Source organism: Diprion similis, chromosome 7, assembly GCF_021155765.1.
Source record: "Diprion similis isolate iyDipSimi1 chromosome 7, iyDipSimi1.1, whole genome shotgun sequence".
In the NCBI taxonomy this organism is placed as follows: domain Eukaryota; kingdom Metazoa; phylum Arthropoda; class Insecta; order Hymenoptera; family Diprionidae; genus Diprion; species Diprion similis.
The window spans coordinates 7,204,511-7,220,426 of NC_060111.1; the positions used below are offsets into that span (position 1 = coordinate 7,204,511).

At 37.0% G+C, this 15,916-nt stretch overlaps 1 protein-coding gene and 1 long non-coding RNA gene across 3 annotated transcripts in view; both read left to right on the forward strand.

Annotated features, from left to right (window-relative positions):
- The window catches only part of LOC124408052, a 67,998-nt gene extending 60,992 nt beyond the window's left edge, over positions 1-7,006 (forward strand). Inside the window, exon 3 of the long non-coding RNA XR_006929390.1 lies at positions 6,774-7,006. This is a non-coding gene — a long non-coding RNA (uncharacterized LOC124408052). The remainder of the gene's footprint in view (positions 1-6,773) is intronic.
- Positions 7,007-7,413: 407 nt separating this feature from the next.
- The window catches only part of LOC124408086 (putative polypeptide N-acetylgalactosaminyltransferase 9), a 61,866-nt gene continuing 53,363 nt past the window's right edge, over positions 7,414-15,916 (forward strand). For both annotated transcript variants that reach the window (XM_046884759.1, XM_046884760.1), the window contains exons 1-2: positions 7,414-7,845; positions 12,030-12,228. In XM_046884759.1, the coding sequence (XP_046740715.1) occupies positions 7,608-7,845; positions 12,030-12,228 (437 nt within the window). In that variant the 5' untranslated portion in view covers positions 7,414-7,607. The remainder of the gene's footprint in view (positions 7,846-12,029; positions 12,229-15,916) is intronic.

Below are 15,916 nucleotides of genomic sequence, written 5' to 3' on the forward strand. Positions count from 1 at the left end.
ACTTTAAAAAAGGTCCTTTTCAAAATTACTTAAAATATTTATAAATAATTTAGAAGTTGAATAAAAGATCTGAAAAAATTCAGGGTAGTGTTTCAGAGTTGGGAAAATTGTAGACAAAATTTTTAAACAAAATTAAAAATGGCACTGGTCAGACGATGCTCGAGTTTGAAATTGCCAAATTTTTCATCACTACCGAAGGAATAGAGCCAGCGAATAATGGATGGCAGGTATGGAGGATGGAAAGAGGTGGGAGACATGCATCCGCATTGCGCCTCGTCGACAGCCATCATCGCTGGCTATAGGTATATTTAATATGCAAACCCCGTTGACTGAGCGTTCATTCATTCATTCATTCATTCATTCGTTCGTTCGTTCGTTCGTTCGTTCGTTCATTCACTCGCCAATTTGCACGGATATGAATTAGAATCAGCGAGAGGGAGAAACGTGCGGATATTCTTTCGCGTAATATCTAAGTATTGGTTATAAATTGCCGTCGATAGAGCCGGATATTCGTACAATTATAGCGTTGGAGAGCAGAGAGATTCTCTTCAAATTGGGGCCCCTTAAGAAAATAATGTCTAAAACAATGTATAAAATGTTTAGTTTTCATACGAATAATTATGTTTAATTATTATCTAGCGTTCTCGAAAAAAAAATTAATTATAAATTCAAGTTGAGAAAATTATTTGACTTTGACGAGTTGAGAGTTACGAACGGTGCGATTATTCGAGTTAATTATTACCCAATAATTCATATTTAATAAAAAGTTGAAGTGATCAATTTCATCCCCTGTTATTTGAAAAATTTTAGGGGCCCCAATTTGCCCCCAAATATTTTGAGATATGAAAAAATTTTAAGCTGCCCACTTTGCCTCCCTCCTTCCTTACGATTTCATAAAAAATGCCCTGTCGTAAAACCTTGTTTTAATAAATTCTATCTCGAACATTAATTCTTGTTACGTGTCAGTTTTATTTGCCGTATCTATAAATATTTTTGACAGTGACCAAAAAAATCTTCTTCCTCTATCGACGGGATTTTCGTTTTCGGATTCCTTCCTTCCTTTTCTTATTCGCGTCTCTCCACGTTTGTCGTTAAAACCACCCGCGCTTCCGGACCTTCCCAGCTATGACAAATGCCATTTGTAATGTATCGCGAGGACAACGAATCTGCTTGTCAAGCCATAACTCAATACCGAGTGACAGATGATGATACGCAGGCTGTACGAGATTTATGGATACCTTGATCTTTCCCATTCTCTATAGGTAATTGACAATTTCACGTTTGTCGTTTTTTATTTTTATTTATTCATTTATTTATTTACTTTATTCGCATATTAATTTTTCTGACTTTTCAAGTAGGTATTTAAACAATTTTACATCGGCTACAAATTCGTTGAGGAGATTGACTGGCCTAAAATCTTTACTTTCCATTTTATCATACAAACTATATACTTTGCACATTTAGTATTTGTCAAATTAATATCCTCACAAGCTGCGAAGATCTCTTTCGGAGTGTAAGAACAGAAAATACTAGAATTATAAACGAAAGTCTGCGACTAGATATCGATGTTTCATTTTAAATCGCTTCAAAATTGTAAGAAATTCAATAAAAAAAAATCATTCGATTTCACTCTACAATGCGGTTCCGTTTTATTCCGAAGACCGTTTTCCATGAATTCACTGAAACACTTCTTTCTCGTCACGTTGGTATAGTTAAATATTTAATTTCACGCCACTGCTTCGATATTGATTATATAATCGTAATAACGAAAAGACGAAAATGTCTTTCAGTGACTTGGCACAGAAAATAACAATTTTTTAAACAAAATCAGCCGTTGTAGATTGATACTAAATTCTCAAGCGATTCGAAATAAACTTTCGCTAGCAAAGATCCGGGTATATTCAATTTTTTCGCCAACTGAAAAAAAAAAACAGAAATAAAAAAAAACCAACAAAGTATCGATTTTTTGCTCAATTGATAAAAGTGTTGAATATTCTGTATTCGGATTATTTCAACGCACAGCAAAGTGCGATCTGTGTTAGTCACGATCACGCGTAGGTATACATATATATCACGAATTTAAAGTACGAAATTCAGTTTTACAAAGTTATTGAATTTGCCCCGCAAAGTTTCGGCTCGTCGTGGCTACGTGGCGATTCGATGGCGGTGGTGAGGGTGGATAAAGGGGTGAAAGGGGTGTAGGCTCAATCGACTGGATGCCGTTTCATTTCGCTTCATTCCAGAGCGTTAGGAACGTGGCAGGATTCCCCGGCAGTCTCTCACCGAGTGGAAATAAGGGAAAGGGAAGAAACAGAAGTGAAAAAAAACTCGTCGTTGTGGTGGTGGTGGGAGGGGTTTTATGAAAAAGAAAAAACGGGAAAAATGAAAAGAAAAATTGAAAGAAAAGTAAAATAAGAAGACCAAAAAAAAAAAAAAAAAAAAAAAAAAAAAAATGAAAAAAATAGTAAATAAAACCGAAAGGGAGAAAGAAAGAAAGAAACGATAGGTTTCGAGGGGGTTTTTCATCGTTCCGGTTCCCTCGGTCACGTCTGAACGTCCCTCGAGTGCTCTTTTCAGAAACGGGAACCTCGGGGCGTCCAACGCATCCGGAATTCAAGCGCCAGGTCGAAGCTGTTCTCCGTTCCCACCTCACCCCTCGTTCTACACGTTTTATTCCTCCATATACATATGAGGGAATCGTATAGGCATTATGCACGCATACACTCACACACATACACAGACGTGGGCACGCGCGAATGAAGCGTGCTTAAATGGCTAGCAGGTATAACCCTGCTGCTGGCCCACCTCGTACCTTATTATTCAGTGACGATAATCGAATCGATCGACTCTCATTGGAGGAACTGCGAAATGTGAACGCTTTCGATTGCTTTTCAATTCAGCGTGAGAATTTTTTCTTTTCTTTTTCTTTTTCTTCTTTCTTTATCCTTTTTTATTCACCCTTATTCTTTTTGGCCGTATAATAAATTTTCTGCGTCCCGTACCGTTGTTATGTTATCTGAAGCGAATGCCCTTCTTTTTTCTTTTTTTTTTTTTTCGACACTTTTATTTACCCATTTTTTTACTCTCTTACGTACCGGTTTTTTTTTTTTTCTTCTACTTCTTTTGTTACATGTATTATACGTATCGTCGAATATCTTTTCAACTTCTGCAGCCTTTGTTAGACCCGGTCAGACCCTTCGAGACCCTTTTCACAAGATTTTATCTAGTTTATTTTTTTCGGTTACGGATTTCGAATCTTACCGATTGCTATCGCGATATTCTTAGATCGACTGATTCGGGATCGTTGTCGAAACAAAGGTCAATCGTTTTTAAGCCAATCATACTTTGATTCGAAGTATTTCGTTGATCGTTGTAGTCGAAAAAATGAGGGTGGAAAAAAATAACTTTGGGAAAGTAGATGATTTTATTTCTAAATATTCGATACGGAATTATACTAAAAGAATTTTGCAAATACATACTTTACGACTTTTCCATGCTTGAATAATATTTCCCGAACGGTGAAATCGAAACTAGGCGTTATTCTATATTTGAAAATTCGTTTTCTCCCCATCTAAGATTATGATCGTAATCAACAGTTAGACGGAGATTCTCGCGAGGCTGTTGGATGAAAGTCGAACCGGCAGTCGATGGTCGCTTTGAATTCACGGCGTGCCTCAACGAGCCAACCAAGAAGGGAGTTTTCATGCCTGAATAGCGGACGAGGACGCGATATATGGGTAGATAGATGGATAGATACATTCGGATTCGGTTTCGCGTTATCCGAGAATTTCTCCTCCTTTTCTAGCTCGCTAAAATGAGACGAGGAAGAGGCGAAGAGGAAGAGACGGAGGGAACCATTACCGCTTATTGGTTTATTCCAGAAATTCTTCTGCCAAATCTTGGCTCGCCTTCGATTCGTTTCTTCCTTCCTCGGCGAGGGCGGTTCCTCGTTTTCTTTTGTAGAGTTCAGGGGTGTCCTTTTCGCTATCAATTTACTCCGTCACAAACGTGATTCTCCAGAAATATATATACCTATATTATATATATATATATATATATATATATATATATATATATAAAAATATTAGGGTGGCGCAAAAAAACCGACTATTTTTTTTTTTCTATGAGTCTCGTGTGACAAAATGTTAGTTTTTGATGTTTTAAGAGCCCACTCCAAAGGACAGTTCGAAAAAAATTTTTAAGAGGTCGCTCCAAATTTTTCTAAAACGTCAGAAATCGTCGAAAATCTATTTTTTTTTTTTAATATTTTTTCTCGTTACGGTATAATTTTATAGACAAAAAAAAAAATTAGTTTCCGAAAGTTTCAGTTCAAAATTTGAATTTTGAAAGGTCGCTCACAATTTTTTTTCAATTTTTTGGTGCATTTTTTTAGATCTTTTCGAGCGACCTTTTAATATTCATATTAAAATTTCATAAATTTTTTTTTCTTCAATTTAGAAAGAAAGAATCGATAACAATACAACACGACATGAATTGAAAATCAAACAAAATACTGAAAATATAATTTTTTTAATTCAATTTTTTGACGATTTTTGACATTTTAAAAAATTTGGAGTGATCTATTAAAAATTTTTTTTGAGCTGTCCTTTGGAGTGGGCTCTTAAAACATCAAAAACTAACATTTTGTCACACGAGACTCAAAAAAAAAAATTAGTCGGTTTTTTGCGCCACAGAACTTTGTAAACGCGGGGATCGTGTTAAGTTGAAATTCTGGAAAGATATTCCATACCGATTTTTCTTATTTTTCTACCGTAAATATTTTGACGATTTCAAAAAACATGTACCCCGCGATCAGAGATCGGCAAAATGGAAAATTTTTAGTACTTATTTTTTGTTTTTTTACAAAGTATTAAATGAAATGAACTGGAATATAAATTTTGTGAAAATAAATTGTTTTATTCAAAACATTGTTATCGATTATTTAAATATTTATGAATTAAAACAATAGTACTATCAATTATCTAAATATGGAATAATTAAAGGTGGAAATGTTACTAATTATCTGAATATTCAATAATTAATATTGAATATTTTCAATTGATTCGATCCAACATATTATTAATTTGTGCAATATTCAATAATTCGTGATAGAATGTTACTAGTTAGAAATATGTTCAATAATCATCAGCCAATAAATTAGTAATTACAGTATATTGTTGTTTGTATACATTAGTAATGTATTGGCTGATGATTATTGAACCAAATTATTATGACCCACAATCCTTTTGAATACAGGGCTTCTGTACAAAACATTCTGCGAAGATGATTCGTCGAGAAAACAATTAAATCATCAACGTTGCGAATATATTTACACCAATAAAGAAAGATTAATTTATACAATCAGCCGAAAATTAACAATAGTCAATATTTATTCAGTTGGAATTTATGAGTTTCTTAATAATTTTTTTATAAATACAGTTCCGAAAGTTTTTATTCGCAATTGCGTGTCCGGTAAATCCGGAAGAAGCTTTTTATCCCTATACAGATCGAAAAAAAGTTTCCGTATTGTTTGAAACACTGTATATTATACTATCCAACATTCACGTCTTTCTACTCTGAAAGGTTTTTCTACTCTGTAGAAAAAGCCCTGATAGAATTGCAAGTGAACGCTAGGATTCTGCGGTATTCTAAGTTACGACGTAAGTACCTACATAAGATTGCAGCTGAATAAAAAGGGAGAAACGAAAAGCAACAGCAGCAGGATTTTCGAGCCTTACAAACTCCTCGACTTTGTTCGATGCGAATTCATTCTTATCAGAGGTTCCTCCAAGATGTTTCATTGAATGAAGGTAACTAATTGCTCTGAAGCATCATCTCCGTTCTTCGTTGAACGCGAACGACGGTAGAAATTTCTCCGGTTAGGTATTTTGCACAATTCGCAAAAGCCCAACGTCGGGAAGGTTGGGGATGAAAAGCCGCGCGAAAGAGAATCACACGGTTAAAGCAAACTAGCTGAAGTGCAAGAGAAGAAGAAACTTACGCGAATAAATGCGACCATTGATATTGCTGCCGGTGAAAAGATTCGTCGAGTAAAACAATTAAACCGCAAATTAACTAAAGAATCGACGCGTTGACAGGTTGAGACAAACGATTACAGCAAAGAAAAAAGGATTTTACTAATGCGAGTCAGAGAGGCGAGAAATCGGTGGACAGTGAGAAAAAAACGGGGAAAAAATAAAGTCATGAAAAAAATTTCTTTACTTCAAAGGAGAAGTCGAAAAGCTTGCTTTTTTCTTTTAACGAAGTCTTCCTCGAAACTCTTTTTTTCAGACCTCCTACATTCTACGACTTCACCCCCCCCCCCCCCCCCCCCCCCCCCTCTCCCCGTTAGCTTTTGCCGCTTGCTGTACAATTTTCAATTCAATCTCGCAAGTTAAGATGCTCCGTAATGTGAAAGAAAATATTATTTTTACAGATAGACTTGGCGACTCGGCCTTTTCACATCTTATTTTATTTCAGCAAGTAGAACACTCTACCTGTATAAATATCCGCGGTTAACTGACCAGAGAGGAGGAAAGAAAGCGTGCGTCAGTGCTCCGGCTTTTTAAAAATTAAGAATTTGATTATTTCCAACCATTTTGAATAATGGCGCAGAAGTATTTTTTTCTAATTTTTTTTCTTCTTCTTCTTCTCTTATTTGCCGTGTGAAATTGGTTCCTCGATCGGCACTTGGTTGATGATCGGAACAAATTCTTGCCACGTCATTGGACTCGATATTTTAACACGACGTGTCTTTCTTTGGCTTGTTTCAGGTGGCGAAATGAGGTGACATATTCAACGATGAGTTCAACGAGACAGCTGCACCTGAATGAGTTGCAAAATCGATCATCATAACATATCGAAAGTGACAATAAACGCGGCCTTGTGAAACGAACTCTGGGTGCTTATTATGATCGAGTCGCGGCGAGTGCGTGATAAGTGGTAAATATCGATTGATAATAATTCCACGGTTGAGTTGTCGGCGAAGAAGAGATAAACCTCCGCGTCAATTTCTCCAATCCCTAATTGTCAAATTATTGAAGAGCTGTAGGTAGCGGTTTGTGCAGTGAATTTGATAAATATTGTGCCGTGTAAATAAAAATATCAATAAAATTGTGATAATCGACATATCCGATCGGAATAACCTAACAAATCATTAGATTTCATAAAAATCAACCTTAGCAGGAGCACAGCTTTCGGTGAAAGCGTGAAAGTGACGAAAGTCTTGTGCAACTAAGTATCTCGAAGAAGCTTTGAAAGTCACACGAACAGGACCATTTTTACTCCCCCTTGGAATGAAAATTCTTCGAGATACCTGCTCAAATATTATTTTCATATCCTTTACCTCGGGACGTGGTGGAATTTGAATACGCGTTCAATACACTCGCGGCATCGTCGTCCTCTTTCCGAAGTTCCAATTAACGAGGCACGATTCGTCTGGTATAAAGTGAAGAACGTCGCCCATCCAAAAGTCGGAAGATGTCGTTCAGGTAACCCGAGACCATTTTCTCTGCGTTATCAAAAGGACGAAAACGACAAGCGAAATCTAACGGAAAAACAGCGGCGAAAAGGACGCTTTAAGTGAAACGAAAGCTCGGAGCTTCGCGATGAAGTTGAAACTGAAAATCGCCGTTTTGGCCTGCGCGGTTTGGTTGACGGTTTGCTTTCTACTCTACACCGAGGACCACGCGGCTGCTGCTGACCAAAGGCATCCACCACCTTCCGGCCTCGCCGCACCCCAATCTGCAAACGGTTTTGCACCCCTGGCGGTTCCCCTTCGCCGAGACACCCCTGCTAATGGACACAGCAAGACAAAGATCAACATCCAGGCGGGCCCCGAACAAGGTAAGCAGCAGAAACTTTGGAATGAATAACCCTCGTAAAAGTCGATCGAACTTCCCCCTTAATCTCTTCCGATTAAATGAATCCAACTCTATTTTAATGCACAGTTTTTAATAGCAACCTTCGATCGTCGTTCGAGAGTAAAATTTGGTATTTGAGATGAACGTTACACACCTACGCTTTTATACCCGACTCGATCGTAACGTTCACTCTTTAACTTCCCGTTTCTATGTCTCGTCGGAGAAAAAAGAAAGTCGTGTAATCACCCTGAAAGCGAAAAGTTGACTTTTCACTAGTTTTCCACGTTTCAAAGTTTAAAAAATTGCCAGGCTGAGGTCTTTTGGGTCATCGACAACGAATCCACGGTCTGACTTCAAAATTTGTGATAGTGGATTTGTCACAGTGTTTCAAAATAAATAAATAAAAAAAAAAAAAAAAAAAAAAAAAAAAACCTCATCTTTTCATGTGATAACCATCCGAGGACTCGAGAAGTTTCGATGTCGATAATATTGATCACAAAGTGAAGTTTGCGCTAATACTGATTTCTGATTATACATTTTCAATCGAGGGATGAATATGAATTACACTGATAAATTAGCTATCAAGAAACTCGAATTTTCTATAAAACTTGATCGATTGAAACTTCAAATATAAGATATTCAAGTGACGAAGACAAGTGTCACATTAAGCCATGTGAAATTACCCTCGAATTCGAAAGAGTCCGAATCGATAAACTGCCGATTCGAGGAAGAACAACAACAGACTTTGCGCCATCTGTAATTCAAATCTGGTACCAACGATCAGCAGATCAAATTTTCCAGTCGCTATCGAACTGTGAACCGGTTTGGTCGACGACCGCGTTTCAGTTTACGTACCGAGCCGTGTAATTTGTTGTGCATATTTCGGTCAAGTACGTCGCCTGTAAACACGTCGTCAGACTGTTGCTGAGCTGCTTCACCGCGTTCCCAGTATGCAGTGATAATTAAATTCTTCAGCATTTCGCGATGTTTTTTGCAATCAATACGGTGTGTTTGTTGTTCGACTCTTTAGTACGTCTCTGTTTGTGCTGTGTCAATATTATCGATCTTCTTCAAAACTGACAAGGAAAGCATCTCAGGTCGATCTCTCCTTTTTTTTTTTTTTGTTTTTGTTTTCTTAAATGTTATATTTGACTAAAAACTAAGTGACACGAGTTTCTCATCCGCCATCGAACACTTTAAGAGAGGGGCAGGGGGGGGGGGGGGAACCACACTGCAAAGTAAGGCATTTCGAGTAGTGATTTGACAGCATTTTTTTTTTTTTTGTTGTTTCTTTGTTTTAATTGAGAAAATTACATTTTTCATTTCTCGTTGTGAGAAAAAAGAAATCAAATCGGAGAAATCGACCTCTGGGATACCTTCCTTGTGGGTCCAAGGTATGTGCCAAGTTTTGATTGTGATGTTGGAACTCGAAGGATCAATTTCGATGCTGTTGGCTATAAGGATGCATCCACCACCGAGTGTAGTATGACGATTTTGAGATAAAAACATGGTAAGATCAAAGTTCGATAAATAATATCGCTAAGCTGACTGAGTCGAATTCTGTTAAAATAATTTTTCTTGAATACGGAGAGATATTTAAAAGCGTAAATTAGAATATAGAATATTCGGTTTTTGATTACTTTAGAAAAATCAGGTTATTGTTCCATTTTTTGGATTTCAAAATCATATTAGTTTGTCTATGTATTATGGATTTGGCTGTACTTTGGTAAAATTTTATGAATAATTCGTTTTTAACGTTACAATTGTGCTGGTAATTTTTCTCAAGTTATTCATAGTAGAATAGATACTGGTTTTTTAATTCTATTATCTTAAAGATGAAGTTTTTTAATTAAATCAAATCTGATGAAACTGAAATTTAAATCCAGGCTCAACTTCGTAATTTTGATTTCACCTTGGGTTTTTATTCTTTCTTTCCAATTTTTGGGTTGATTGCGTTTTTTTGTTGACACCGTGCATCCGATTTATGTCGTAAAAAAAATATAAGTGATTTGTCAATTATTTCGCAAAAAGAAAAAAAAAACCAATACACACATGTATATTGTATATATATATATATATATGTGTGTTTTCAACTTTAGATCCAAAGTAAAAAAAATTACTGTTAATCATAACACAATATAACAATTGTCTGCGTTGAATGTAACAAAATCTTTGTAGGATGCTGTCTTTTTAAACTGATCTAAGCTTGAGATGACTGAAAATTATTTTATCGGTAAAACAAGCTGATAAGTAAAAGACAAAAAAAGAATCGATGCGGCATGACCGACGAATCGGTAGAAGCAGGGATCCGACTTACGAAGCTTGGGAGCTGCGGTAAGTGCTTGTAGCCATCAACGTCATCCTTGTCTGGAGATGAAATGAAGAGGATCTACTTACGGAGAGGAACAACTGATCTCTCGACACGGGATCAACAGCCAATAAAAAGTTAAAAAATGGTTGAAGCGTGTTCTGGCACTGACATGAACGATATAAAACGTTACTCGGGTACTTTTTTCATCGAATTCGAATTTTTTCCTTCATCTGCGCTGCTATCAGGATCATCGAGTCTTCAAAGAGGTGATCCTGGCGCCTGTGACGAGCTCCCTGCAGTAGCTTGATCGCCCGTCAACGAGAGGATGAAAACAACGCATTTGTCACCTGCGATCCACGACCTATAATTTTATTGCGAAGAGAAAAATACACGAGGATCGCTTTTATAACGTTGAAGTCAGTGTCGCCCGCTTGTCTAATGTATTAGTCGTTAACGTATCCTTCTTTAACCTATAAACTCGTTCCCATTCATCTGCCGATGATTCTTATTCTATTTGAGGATTGATTACGATCTTTCCTGATCTCGATTGCTGTACCGTTTTAATCAGTGCAAACAGCGTTTGTTCATTGGTAAGAATTTTGCTAGACTCTTTCTGACTTAAGGTGCTTATAAAGACCCGTCGTACACCTCGAAAACGCGGGGATGCAAAACTCCTATACCGCTTAAGCGATCAGAGTGAAACTTGGGCAGTTAATGCCTTATTTTGGCAAAAAGTGGAGCATCTTTTGACTTTTTCAAAATTTTGAAAAAAATTTTACAGATTGGTTACCACCCCAGAAATTGACCAAATTTTCACAGTTGCACTGAATGGATCGAACTATCCGGTATGATGCCACTCGGCGGTGATAAAACACACATTTTAAGCCCAGTCCCATGAGATTTGATGGTGAAATGACAAAATGGCAATTGATCTGGTTTTCGATTACGAAGAACACCGAAATCTCATTTTGGTGACATTTGTTACCGACATTACGCGCATGCCGGTAACGTATGCGTGTTATGTCGGTAAAAAATTACTGGCAGGCATGAAAGGTCGGTAACAAATGTCGCCAAAAATGAGATTTCGGTGTACTTCGTAATCGAAAACCAGATCAGCTGCCATTTCGTCATTTCACCATCAAATCTCATAGGACAGGGCTCAAAATGTGTGTTTCATCACCGCCAAGTGGTATCATACCGGATAGTTCGATCCATTCAGTGTAACTGTGAAAATTTGGCCAATTTCTGTGGGTGGTAACCGCTCTGTAAAATTTTTTTCAAAACTTTGAAAAACCAAAACGACGCTCCACTTTTTACCAAATAAAGCATTAATTGCCCAAGTTTCACTCTGATCGCTTGAGCGATATAGGAGTTTTGCTTCCCCGCGTTTTCGAGGTGTACGACGCTCTTTATAGGCACCTTAAGACAGGACTTATCAGGCTACTTAGTACGATTTACTTCATTATTGATATCTACCGTAAGAATTGAATGGCAGTGAACTTCGTAGGAACTGAAAATAAACTGCCAGAGGTATTGGTAGTTTGGAACACGTTTTCAATGTGTCTAAAAGTCTTTCTAGTCTACAGATGAAACCGTCATTCGTCTGCGAGATGAACAGAGATGAGATGTCGTGTCGTGCGCCGACTTTGAGAGGATGAAATTGACTGCTGACTGACACAGGCTGCAGGGAAACAAAGAGGGATCTTCGAAAGGAGCTGACAAAGAAGCACGTCCCGTTTTCAGGGATCCTCGTCGTCTCGTCTTACTTCTCGAGCTGCTCTTCAACCATGTGATCTTCTCGGAATTTTTCAAATTTTCCTGGCTTAAAAATTGTCAAAACCATGATTCTGTTTCAGGTGGCGGTGTCCTCGCCGCTCCTAGAGAACCCGATGCATCGGCACCAGGTGAGATGGGTCGGGCCGTTGTTCTGCCAACGAATCTCACTGCCGAGATGAAGAAGCTCGTCGACGATGGCTGGCTCAACAACGCCTTCAACCAGTACGCGAGTGACCTGATATCCGTGCATCGGACCCTCCCCGATCCCAGAGACCAGTGGTGAGTGAGAATTTTTTCCTAATCTGACACAAACTCAAGGATCAATTGGTCATGATGGAAAGTTGGGAGAAGAAGAGTAACAAAATGTTGTTTGTCGTAATTTTTAAGCGAGCACTAAGTTAACAACATCTTTATACCACGTGATGGAAAAAAATCCGAGACAATTCTATAACAACACACGCTAAGACATTAACGATTTGAGAAATGGGTTCATACCAGGAACGATCGAAATTATTCAACTTTGATGTATTTCATTCGCTTCTAATGTTTTTGGACTCAATGTTATCGCTAATTGGATCGATTTTTTTTTTTTTTTTGTTTTATTTTTAATATATCCGAAGCCGATCTACAACCATCCAAAATTGAGATTCCAGAAGAAAAACAATTTTTTTTCTTTGATTCATATTTGAAAAAAAAAAAAAAAAAAAAAGCAAAAAACAAAACACCCGTTAAAGTTACAAAATCTCTGAAAGCCTGAATCGAGTATAATTGATACAATGTAGTGTATAAGAATAAAAAACAGAAAAAGAAAATTTGACTTTACATTCTAGATCAGACCGAAGAATCTGTTTTTCATTTTGATCACTGACAAATTTTCAAAACAACTCAGCTCACCTTGACCTCTTTGATCTCGAAACGCTGAAGCTTGACGTGCATTGAACGTTGAAATTATCGTCGTATAATGATTACATGAAAGTAAACGGTGTGTAAAACAAGAATTATATGCGACGTCGTCGATCTCAGGAAACGAGTTGTGTGAGCGGGGGTTGGGGTCAAGGTGGAATCCACCCGTCTTATGCCTTCGCTGCCAAAATTATATCACGGTCTGTTTGCGCGGCTGATGGTACCCGCCTCGATGGGTATAACAGGGCACTGCTCTATCTCCCGGACCCAAAGATCCTCCGCAAACTCGCGTATATATGCCCACTTGACTTAAATCGCCTCATCTCAAGGGATTATCATAATTTCGTTGAACCAAACTCATAGAGTTTTTCATCCCCCTTTCGGGTTCGGGGGTAAAAAAAATGTAAGGAGATCAAAAAATGGAATAGAAATAGAGGGTCGCAGTATTGAATTTTCAAACACCCTAAAATCTATTTTATCAACCTCTGTGTTTAGGTGTAATTTTCAATCTCGAGAATTTACTGAATTTGGATACTTTGCCATTGATTTGATTGACCATTATCTTTTTTTTTTTTTTTTATTTATTTGTCAGACAGACCGTTATTTCATGCCGCTGTGATAAAACTAGACTTTGTCGAAAAAAAAAAAAAAGACAAAAGGAAAAACTAAAAGGAAACAAAACTACGCGATCGAGTTCGGTGTATCTTTTTGTCCGCTTTCTTAGCCACTTTCCTTCTGCCTCGTTCTGCTTTTGATTTTTTTCCCTTACTTTTTTCATACTTTTTTTTTTTATTTCATTCTCACATCCAGGGGTAAGCTAATGACGTCGATGCTTAGGAAAAGCACCCTTTTACCACTCGCGGTCTTTCCTCCCTGGTATATTTAATCCTACACTCCATTCCGGTGAATCCTCGAGAGAGAGAAAAAGAAGAACAAGAGAGATAAGGCAAGAAGAAAACATATTAAAAAAAAAAAAAAAAAAAAAAAAAACAAATAACAATAATAATAAAAAACGAAAAGGGAAGGAATACCCGAAACTGAACACATCAATACACCGAAGTAAAAGGAGCAGAGTATAAAGGAGGCGGGAAAAATGAAATTTTCCTTAGCTCAGTCCGCGTAATTGGGTTTCGGGCTTCGCCCGTTTATGTATATTGCAAATTTATTTAGGATCAAACAAACGGACGTGAAATCGCCCCACTTGAACCGCACTCTCACCCACACAAAAAATCGCGTGTGCCCACTTACCAATATTTTCCCATTTTACGAAGCGCCAAATTTTACCGCGCAACCATGCCACAGTTCTAGGGGTTGAAAAAACGAAAAAATACATATATATATATATATATATATATATATATATATATATACAATACACACGTATACGGCATCGAAATGTCGCCCTGAAATGGAAACTCGCCCTCGCGCAAATGTAAGTGCCATTTTCTTTTATTGCGAATGGCTCTGCTCGGATATAATACCTACGCCTGTGTAATATATACATTAGAGTGGCGCAAAAAAACCGACTATTTTTTTTTTTTTTTTTCGAGTCTCGTGTGACAAAATGTTAGTTCTTGATGTTTCAAAAGCCCACTCCAAAGGACAGTTCAAAAAAAAAAAAAAAATTTTAAGAGGTCGCTCCACATTTTTTAAAACGTCAGAAATTGTCAAAAATCGATTTTATTTTGAAAGGTCGCTCATAATTGTTTTTCAATTTCTTAACGCATTTCTTTAGATCTTTTCGAGCGATCTTTTAATATTCATATTAAAATTTCATCATTTTTTTTTCTTCAATTTAGTCAGAAAGAATCTATAACAATACACCACGACGTGAATTAAAAATCAAACAAAATACTGAAAGTATAATTTTCTTAATTTAATTTTTTGACGATTTTTGACATTTTAAAAAACTTGGAGCGACCTGTTAAAATTATTTTTTTGAGCTGTTCTTTGGAGTGAGCTCTTAAAGCATCAAAAACTAACATTTTGTCACACGAGACTCAAAACAAAAAAAAATAGTCGGTTTTTTTGCGCCACCCTAATATACATACATATATATGCAATGTATGTATATGCAACTGTAAACCGCCACTATGTATACACGTTGCAGCAAAACGTACCCTGTGTACTACAGATATATACGTTATACCCTTAATAAAATCCATCGCCTATTTCTATTCCTGTACTGCATAACTTGTTTCTCACCGCTTATATGTAGTTATAAACAATTTGGGCAGATTATCACTACGATACTATTTCGTTTATATTACTATTGCCATTGTTATCGTTGCAGTAGATACTCTCACCGCGCGAGTTTCGATTTATGAATAAAAAATTACAGCCTTGATTTTTATTCTTTGTCTAAATAAGTAAAATAAGAGAAAAATCGTACAAAAAGTCTTTTCTTAATCAAATAAATGCATTTTCAGTCTAAAATTTTGATTTTTAATTTGATTTTTAACCAAATGGTTTAATTAATTCCGCCATCCATGCGTGTAATAAATATTTCTAAAATCCCGTCGCGTCGTCGAGTAAAAATGTAGACCAGATGATTGAAATCCGACGACAACGAGGAACTCTTTTATTACAGTATACTAGAATGTAATGTATATTACAGATTTCTGTTTTAATTCTTCGTTTTTACCTTTCGTTTTAACGCGTTCTTTCCAGCTGTTGAAAAGGGGGTGAGGAAAAGTCATCGCCGTACGCATGGAGAATGGTTAGGATTTACTAGGGGTGGGGGGTTAATTTATATGGGTTATAAAAAGAGGTCGTCACGGGTTGTCGAGCGTGTGGGACGCGATGATGATAATTAGGTATGGTTATGGCTTTCGCAATGCTCGCGCAGGCTACAGGGTGAAAAAATAAATTATTATTACACAGTTGCAGGGCCCCTGTTGCACAGGTGTTGAAACGCGGCTCACAACTCCCTGCCCTCTGACCCCTTTTTAACGTGCAATTAAATTTCTCATCATACTTAGTTCTGCCCACCCTCGCCATCTTTATTGTATACATAAACGCGTAACAAACATACGTATGCAGATAATAGCAATTATATGGTTTT